This window comes from Oncorhynchus keta, chromosome 13 (assembly GCF_023373465.1).
Source record: "Oncorhynchus keta strain PuntledgeMale-10-30-2019 chromosome 13, Oket_V2, whole genome shotgun sequence".
NCBI classification, from domain to species: domain Eukaryota; kingdom Metazoa; phylum Chordata; class Actinopteri; order Salmoniformes; family Salmonidae; genus Oncorhynchus; species Oncorhynchus keta.
The window spans coordinates 104772-115500 of NC_068433.1; the positions used below are offsets into that span (position 1 = coordinate 104772).

Consider the following 10729-nt stretch of genomic DNA (forward strand, 5'->3'; position numbering starts at 1 on the left):
CCTGTCTCTATTCCACTATATTAGGCCCAGCCTGATTCCTCTGGTCATATTCACTATATTAGGCCCAGCCTGGTCTCTTATACAGTCCAGTATTAGGCCCAGCCTGGCCTCTTATTCACAGTATATTAGGTCCCAGCCTGACCTCTTATACACTAACAGTATTAGGCCCAGCCTGACCTCTTATACACTATATTAGGCCCAGCCTGGTCAGTTTACTAACAGTGGAGTCTCTATCCCACTGGATCCGGATAACAGCCTGAAAACTCTATTTCCAGCGTTAGTATTCTAAGATCCAGTGATTAATCCCATGTTAATTCTAATTCCTGTGCTGTTTGTCCCACTGGTCCATATATCTAACAGTCCATTATTCCCAGGTCATTTCTAACAGTCCAGTCTCTATTCCCACTGTTAATTTAATTCCTGTGGTCTAAAAGCAGTCTCTATTCCCACTGGTCAGTATTCTAACAGTATTCTAAAAGTCCAGAATGGGCTTTATTCCTGTGCCATATGAACCTGTCCAGTCTCTATTCCCACTTCAACAGTATTCTAACATTATCCAGATACTGACTGTTAACACTTGGTCAGTCTATAGCAGCTTCCCACCTGAATTCTAACAGGCTTTTCCCACTGGTCAGATGAACCTGTAGCCATATCACTTCAACAGTATTTGACATGAGATCTTCTCTAATCTTTACAGGAATGTGGTTCTGAATATAAACAGTCAGCACCTCCACCTTTGGCATTCCTGTCTTTTCTGTACATGTTATAACTGGTAGGTTCTAATTTTCCAGTAAATAACCCACTGGTCAGTATTCTAACAGTCCAGTCTCTATTCCCACTGGTCAGTATTCTAACAGTCCAGTCTCTATTCCCACTGGTACAGTATTCTAACAGTCAAGTCTCTATTCCCACTGGTCAGTATTCTAACAGTCCAAGTCTCTATTCCCTGGTGGTATTCTAACAGTCCAGTCTTTTCCCACTGGTGGAGTATTCTAACAGTCCAGTGGCATAATTATTGCTTAGTCAGTATTCTAACATGATATGAGCAGTCAACAGTTTCTATTCCTTGGTCAGTACTTCTAACATGCAATCGTGTTCCCACTGGTCAGCCCCTAACCCAAGTCTCTCATTCCCATGGTCAGTATGTCTAACTTACCAGTCTCTATTCCCTATGGTCCGTATTCTAACAGTCCAGTCTCTATTCCCACTGGTCAGTATTCTAACAGTCCAGTCTCTATTCCCACTGGTCAGTATTCTAACAGTCCAGTCTCTATTCCCACTGGTCAGTATTCTAACAGTCCAGTCTCTAGTCCAGTCTCTATTCTATCTGGTCAGTCTCTATTCCCACTGGTCAGTATTCTAACAGTCCAGTCTCTATTCCCACTGGTCAGTATTCTAACAGTCCAGTCTCTATTCCCACTGGTCAGTATTCTAACAGTCCAGTCTCTATTCCCACTGGTCAGTATTCTAACAGTCCAGTCTCTATTCCCACTGGTCAGTATTCTAACAGTATTCTAACAGTCCAGTCTCTATTCCCACTGGTCAGTATTCTAACAGTCCAGTCTCTATTCCCACTGGTCAGTATTCTAACAGTCCAGTCTCTATTCCCACTGGTCCGTATTCTAACAGTCCAGTCTCTATTCCCACTGGTCAGTATTCTAACAGTCCAGTCTCTATTCCCACTGGTCAGTATTCTAACAGTCCAGTCTCTATTCCCACTGGTCAGTATTCTAACAGTCCAGTCTCTATTCCCACTGGTCAGTATTCTAACAGTCCAGTCTCTATTCCCACTGGTCAGTATTCTAACAGTCCAGTCTCTATTCCCACTGGTCAGTATTCTAACAGTCCAGTCCAGTCTATTCCCACTGGTCAGTATTCTAACAGTCCAGTCTCTATTCCCACTGGTCAGTATTCTAACAGTCCAGTCTCTATTCCCACTGGTCAGTATTCTAACAGTCCAGTCTCTATTCCCACTGGTCAGTATTCTAACAGTCCAGTCTCTATTCCCACTGGTCAGTATTCTAACAGTCCAGTCCAGTCTCTATTCCCACTGGTCAGTATTCTAACAGTCCAGTCCAGTCTCTATTCCCACTGGTCAGTATTCTAACAGTCCAGTCCAGTCTCTATTCCCACTGGTCAGTATTCTAACAGTCCAGTCTCTATTCCCACTGGTCAGTATTCTAACAGTCCAGTCTCTATTCCCACTGGTCAGTATTCTAACAGTCCAGTCTCTATTCCCACTGGTCAGTATTCTAACAGTCCAGTCAAGTCTCTATTCCCACTGGTCAGTATTCTAACAGTCCAGTCTCTATTCCCACTGGTCAGTATTCTAACAGTCCAGTCTCTATTCCCACTGGTCAGTATTCTAACAGTCCAGTCTCTATTCCCACTGGTCAGTATTCTAACAGTCCAGTCTCTATTCCCACTGGTCAGTATTCTAACAGTCCAGTCTCTATTCCCACTGGTCAGTATTCTAACAGTCCAGTCTCTATTCCCACTGGTCAGTATTCTAACAGTCCAGTCTCTATTCCCACTGGTCAGTATTCTAACAGTCCAGTCTCTATTCCCACTGGTCAGTATTCTAACAGTCCAGTCTCTATTCCCACTGGTCAGTATTCTAACAGTCCAGTCTCTATTCCCACTGGTCAGTATTCTAACAGTCCAGTCTCTATTCCCACTGGTCAGTATTCTAACAGTCCAGTCTCTATTCCCACTGGTCAGTATTCTAACAGTCCAGTCTCTATTCCCACTGGTCAGTATTCTAACAGTCCAGTCTCTATTCCCACTGGTCAGTATTCTAACAGTCCAGTCCAGTCTCTATTCCCACTGGTCAGTATTCTAACAGTCCAGTCTCTATTCCCACTGGTCAGTATTCTAACAGTCCAGTCTCTATTCCCACTGGTCAGTATTCTAACAGTCCAGTCTCTATTCCCACTGGTCAGTATTCTAACAGTCCAGTCTCTATTCCCACTGGTCAGTATTCTAACAGTGTGTTTCCTTATCTCCTCAGAGTCCTCCCTCGGTGCCCAGTGGAGAAGCTTTCAGATGGTTCTTCTAGATGTCAGACCACAAGCTCACTCCAAATGTGACCACAACCTCACTCCAATATGACCACAACCTCACTCCAAATGTGACCACAACCTCACTCCAATATGACCACAACCTCACTCCAAATGTGACCACAACCTCACTCCAATGTGACCACAACCTCACTCCAAATGTGACCACAACCTCACTCCAATGTGACCACAACCTCACTCCAATGTGACCACAACCTCACTCCAAATGTGACCACAACCTCACTCCAAATGTGACCACAACCTCACTCCAAATGTGACCACAACCTCACTCCAAATGTGACCACAACCTCACTCCAAATGTGACCACAACCTCACTCCAATATGACCACAACCTCACTCCAATGTGACCACAACCTCACTCCAAATGTGACCACAACCTCACTCCAATGTGACCACAACCTCACTCCAATGTGACCACAACCTCACTCCAAATGTGACCACAACCTCACTCCAATGTGACCACAACCTCACTCCAATGTGACCACAACCTCACTCCAAATGTGACCACAACCTCACTCCAATGTGACCACAACCTCACTCCAATGTGACCACAACCTCACTCCAATGTGACCACAACCACACCACAACCTCACTCCAATGTGACCACAACCTCACTCCAATGTGACCACAAGCTCACAACCTCACTCCAATGTGACCACAAGCTCACTCCAAATGTGACCACAACCTCACTCCAATGTGACCACAACCTCACTCCAATGTGACCACAACCTCACTCCAATGTGACCACAACCTCACTCCAATGTGACCACAACCTCACTCCAATGTGACCACAACCTCACTCCAAATGTGACCACAACCTCACTCCAAATGTGACCACAACCTCACTCCAATGTGACCACAACCTCACTCCAATGTGACCACAACCTCACTCCAACATGACCACATTGGCACTTCTTCCCCTCCTCACTCAGACAGACAGAGCTCTTATACCTCCAAAACCATACCCAACTTGAAGACTTTACAGTCAGTGGTCTAACCACGGTTGAATAGTGTGGTCTAACCACGGTTGAATAGTGTGATCTAACCACGGTTGAATAGTGTGGTCCAACCACGGTTGAATAGTGTGGTCTAACCACGGTTGAATAGTGTGATCTAACCACGGTTGAATAGTGTGGTCTAACCACGGTTGAATAGTGTGGTCTAACCACGGTTGAATAGTGTGGTCTAACCACGGTTGAATAGTGTGGTCTAACCACGGTTGAATAGTGTGGTCTAACCACGGTTGAATAGTGTGGTCTAACCACGGTTGAATAGTGTGGTCTAACCACGGTTGAATAGTGTGGTCTAACCACGGTTGAATAGTGTGGTCTAACCACGGTTGAATAGTGTGGTCTAACCACGGTTGAATAGTGTGGTCTAACCACGGTTGAATAGTGTGGTCTAACCACGGTTGAATAGTGTGGTCTAACCACGGTTGAATAGTGTGGTCTAACCACGGTTGAATAGTGTGGTCTAACCACGGTTGAATAGTGTGGTCTAACCACGGTTGAATAGTGTGGTCTAACCACGGTTGAATAGTGTGGTCTAACCACGGTTGAATAGTGTGATAGGTGAATAGTGTGGTCTAACCACAGTTGAATAGTGTGGTCTAACCACGGTTGAATAGTGTGGTCTAACCACGGTTGAATAGTGTGGTCTAACCACGGTTGAATAGTGTGGTCTAACCACGGTCGGATAGTGTGGTCTAACCATACTAACCAGTGAATAGTGTGGTCTACTTGAATAGTGTGGTCTAACCACGGTTGAATAGTGTGGTCTAACCATTGAATAGTGTGGTCTAACAGTGAATAGTGTGGACTACACTACTACCATACTACAGTGGACTACACTACTACCATACTGCTACAGTGGACTACACTACTAGTATACTAGTGGACTACACTACTACTATACTACTACTATACTATAGTGGACTACCACTACTATACTACAGTGGACTACACTACTACTATACTACAGTGGACTACACTACTACTATACTACAGTGGACTACACTACTACTATACTACAGTGGACTACACTACTACTATACTACAGTGGACTACACTACTACTATACTACAGTGGACTACACTACTACTATACTACAGTGGACTACACTACTACTATACTACAGTGGACTATACTACTACTATACTACAGTGGACTACACTACTACTATACTACAGTGGACTACACTACTACTATACTACAGTGGACTACACTACTACTATACTACAGTGGACTACACTACTACTATACTACAGTGGACTATACTACTACTATACTACAGTGGACTACACTACTACTATACTACAGTGGACTACACTACTACTATACTACAGTGGACTACACTACTACTACTATACTACAGTGGACTATACCACTACTATACTACAGTATACACTACAGTGGACTACACTACTAGTATACTAGTGGACTACACTACTACTATACTACAGTGGACTACACTACTAGTATACTAGTGGACTACACTACTACTACTACAGTGGACTACACTACTAGTATACTAGTGGACTACACTACTACTATACTACAGTGGACTACACTACTACTATACTAGTGGACTACACTACTGCTATACTACTACTATACTACATTGGACTACACTACTACCATACTACAGTGGACTACACTACTACCATACTACAGTGGACTACACTACTACTATACTATAGTGGACTATACTACTACCACTGCTATACTACAGTGGACTACACTACTACTATACTATAGTGGACTATACTACTACCACTGCTATACTACAGCGGACTATACTACTACTATACTATAGTGGACTACACTACTACTATACTACAGTGGACTACACTACTAGTATACTAGTGGACTACACTACTACTACTGCTATACTACAGTGGACTATACTACTACTATACTATAGTGGACTACACTACTACTATACTACAGTGGACTACACTACTCGTATACTATAGTGGACTACACTACTACTATACTACACTACTACTATACTACAGTGGACTACACTAGTAGTATACTAGTGGACTACACTACTACCACAACTACTATATTACAGTGGGCTACACTACTACTACTATACTACAGTGGACTACACTACTACTACTATACTACACCACTATTACTACTACTATACTACAGTGAACTAGACTACTACTATACTACAGTGGACTACACTACTACTATACTACAGTGGACTACACTACTACTGCTATACTACAGTGGGCTACACTACTACTATACTGGTGAACTACACTACTACTATACTACAGTGGACTACACTACTACTACTACTACTATACTACAGTGGACTACACTACTACTATACTACAGTGGACTACACTACTACTACTACTACTATACTACAGTGGACTACACTACTACTATACTAGTGGACTACACTACTACTATACTACAGTGGACTACACTACTACTATACTACAGTGGACTACACTACTACTATACTGCTATACTACAGTGGACTACACTACTACTACTACTACTATACTACAGTGGACTACACTACTACTATACTGGTGAACTACACTACTACTATACTACAGTGGACTACACTACTACTATACTACAGTGGACTACACTACTACTACTACTACTATACTACAGTGGACTACACTACTACTATACTACAGTGGACTACACTACTACTACTACTACTATACTACAGTGGACTACACTACTACTATACTACAGTGGACTACACTACTACTATACTACACTGGACTACACTACTACTATACTACAGTGGACTATACTACTACTACTACTGCTATACTACAGTGGACTATACTACTACTACTGCTATACTACAGTACACTACCACTGTAGTATACTACTACTATACTAGTGGACTACACTGCTACTATACTACAGAGGACTACACTGCTACTACTATACTACAGTGGACTACACTACTACTATACCAGTGGACTACACTACTACTGTACTAGTGGACTACACTACTACTATACTACAGTGGACTACGCTACTACTATACTAGTGGACTACACTACTACTATACTACAGTGGACTACACTACTACTATACTACAGTGGACTACACTACTACTACTACTACAGTGGACAACACTACTACTATACCAGTGGACTACACTACTACTGTACTAGTGGACTACACTACTACTATACTACAGTGGACTACACTACTACTATACTACAGTGGACTACACTACTACTATACTACAGTGGACTACACTACTATTACTACTGCTATACTACAGTGGACTACACTACTACTATACTAGTGGACTACACTACTACTATACTACAGTGGACTACACTACTACTATACTACAGTGGACTACACTACTACTATACTACAGTGGACTACACTACTACTATACTACAGTGGACTACACTACTACTATACTACAGTGGACTACACTACTACTATACTACAGTGGACTACACTACTATTACTACTGCTATACTACAGTGGACTACACTACTACTATACTACAGTGGACTACACTACTACTATACTACAGTGGACTACACTACTACTATACTAGTGGACTACACTACTACTATACTAGTGGACTACACTACTACTATACTACAGTGGACTACACTACTACTATACTACAGTGGACTACACTACTACTGCTATACTACAGTGGACTACACTACTACTATACTAGTGGACTACACTACTACTATACTACAGTGGACTACACTACTACTATACTACAGTGGACTACACTACTACTATACTACAGTGGACTACACTACTACTATACTACAGTGGACTACACTACTACTATACTACAGTGGACTACACTACTACTATACTACACTGGACTACACTACTACTATACTATAGTGGACTACACTACTACTATACTACAGTGGACTATACTACTACTACTGCTATACTACAGTGGACTACACTACTACTATACTACAGTGGACTATAATACTACTACTGCTATACTACAGTGGACTATACTACTACTATACTACAGTGGACTATAATACTACTACTGCTATACTACAGTGGACTATACTACTACTACTGCTATACTACAGTACACTACCAGTGTAGTATACTACTACTATACTAGTGGACTACACTACTACTATACTACAGAGGACTACACTGCTACTACTATACTACAGTGGACTACACTACTACTATACTAGTGTACTACACTACTACTATACTACGTGGACTACACTACTACTATACTACAGTGGACTACACTACTACTATACTACAGTGGACTATACTACTACTATACTACAGTGGACTACACTACTACTATACTACAGTGGACTATACTACTACTATACTACACTACTACTATACTACAGTGGACTATACTACTAATACTACTGCTATACTACAGTGGACTACACTACTACTATACTAGTGTACTACACTACTACTATACTACGGTGGACTACACTACTACTATACTACAGTGGACTACACAACTACTATACTACAGTGGACTACACTACTGGACTACACTACTGCTATACTACACTGGACTACACAACTACTATACTACAGTGGACTACACTACTACTATACTACACAACTACTATACTACAGTGGACTACACTACCACTACTATACTACAGTGGACTACACTACTACTATACTACACTGGACTACACAACTACTATACTACACTGGACTACACTACCACTACTATACTAGTGGACTACACTACTACTATACTACAGTGGACTACACTACTACTATACTACATTTACATTTAAGTCATTTAGCAGACGCTCTTATCCAGAGCGACTACAGTGGACTACCCTACTACAGTGGACTACACTACTACTATACTAGTGGACTACACTACTACTATACTACAGTGGACTACACTGCTACTACTACTACTACTACTACTACTGTGGACTACACTACTACTACTACTACTACTACTACTATACTACATTTGACTACACTACTACTACTACTACTACTACTACTACTATACTACAGTGGGCTACACTACTACTATACTACAGTGGACTACACTACTACTACTATACTACAGTGGACTACACTACTACTACTACTAGACTACACTACTACTATACTACAGTGGACTACACTAGTAGTATACTTGTGGACTACACTACTACCACAACTACTACTACTACTACTACTACTACTACTACTACTATACTACAGTACTACAGTGGACTACTACTACTACTATACTACAGTGGACTACACTACTACTACTACTACTACTACTATACTACAGTGGACTACACTACTACTACTACTACTATACTACCGTGGACTACACTACTACTACTACTACTACTACTACTTCTACTACTACTACTAGTACTACTACTACTACTACTACTACTACTACTACTACTACTATACTACAGTGGACTACACTACTACTACTACTACTACTACTACTACTACTACTACTACTACAGTGGACTACACTACTACTACTACTACTACTACTACTACTACTACTATACTACAGTGGACTACTACTACTACTACTACTACTACTACTACTACTACTACTACTACTACTACTACTACCACTACTACTACTACTACTACTACTACTACTAGTACTACTACTACTACTACTACTACTACTACTACTACTACTACTACTACTACTAGTACTACTACTGTACTAGTACTAGTACTACTACTACCACTACTACTACTACTACTACTACTACTACTACTACTACTACTACTACTACTACTACTACTACTACTACTACTACTACTACTACTACTACTACTACTACTACTACTACTACTACTACTACTACTACTACTACTACTACTACTACTACTACTACTACTACTACTACTACTACTACTACTACTACTACTACTACTACTACTACTACTACTACTACTACTACTACTACTACTACTACTACTACTACTACTACTACCAGGACTTCTCCCTATGTGAAACTATGGATCTTTATTGCCTCACCTCTCTCTCCACTCCAGACCGTTCTGGCCAATACCAGGGCGAACCAGGTACAAAACCAGGACGAACCAGGTCCCATACCAGGACAATACCAGGGTGAACCAGGTACAAAACCAGGACAATACCAGGGAGAACCAGGTCCAAAACCAGGACAATACCAGGGTGAACCGTTGCACCATCATTTAACTCAACCATGGATGATGTTATCATGGATTATAACAAGGATTATTTTTGGAACTCTGAAGACAATCATTGTTCGACCACAACTAACTGACTGGCAAAGCAACAGAACTTTAGAACTCAAGAAGGTTCCGCTCATTTCCTCATGTTCCAAGAGGAGTACAACTACAGAGCCGTCTAGAATCATCACATAATATTCCAGAACTATTTTGTTAGAATTTTTATCCCAATGGTTGAACTCAACTATCACTATAGCTTTGACCAATTCCCAGAAGATTGTAAGACCCTGGTTAATGAAGTATTAGACAAAGCCCCCAGTCTGCAATAAATCAATCCATTATTCAGAGTACTCTGAAGTAAAAAAAAATGCAAACACAGTCATTTTATAACTCCCACATACACACACACAGTTTATCACTTTTCTACCAGCCTGGCAGTTTCTAGCTGTTCCTCTCCTCCCTAGA

At 41.3% G+C, this 10729-nt stretch overlaps 1 protein-coding gene and 1 long non-coding RNA gene across 20 annotated transcripts in view; one reads left to right on the forward strand and one right to left on the reverse strand.

The window, feature by feature from the left end:
* LOC118379923 (uncharacterized) overlaps positions 1 to 10180 on the forward strand; it is a 51437-nt gene extending 41257 nt beyond the window's left edge. The window contains exons 2-3 of the mRNA XM_052458758.1: positions 3011 to 3085; positions 10106 to 10180. Coding sequence (XP_052314718.1) covers positions 3011 to 3058 — 48 coding nt within the window. The 3' untranslated portion in view covers positions 3059 to 3085; positions 10106 to 10180. The remainder of the gene's footprint in view (positions 1 to 3010; positions 3086 to 10105) is intronic.
* Positions 3009 to 4630, reverse strand: LOC127906556 (uncharacterized). 19 transcript variants are annotated; one of them, XR_008061847.1, is made up of 6 exons: positions 3721 to 4630; positions 3592 to 3635; positions 3458 to 3501; positions 3391 to 3412; positions 3164 to 3208; positions 3009 to 3073 (listed from the first exon to the last, which is right to left on the reverse strand). It is a non-coding gene; the product is annotated as an uncharacterized LOC127906556 (long non-coding RNA). The 19 variants fall into 19 exon arrangements; XR_008061848.1 differs by lacking the exon at positions 3164 to 3208 and adding an exon at positions 3209 to 3253; XR_008061854.1 differs by lacking the exons at positions 3458 to 3501; positions 3592 to 3635 and adding an exon at positions 3525 to 3568.
* Positions 10181 to 10729: the final 549 nt, after the last annotated feature.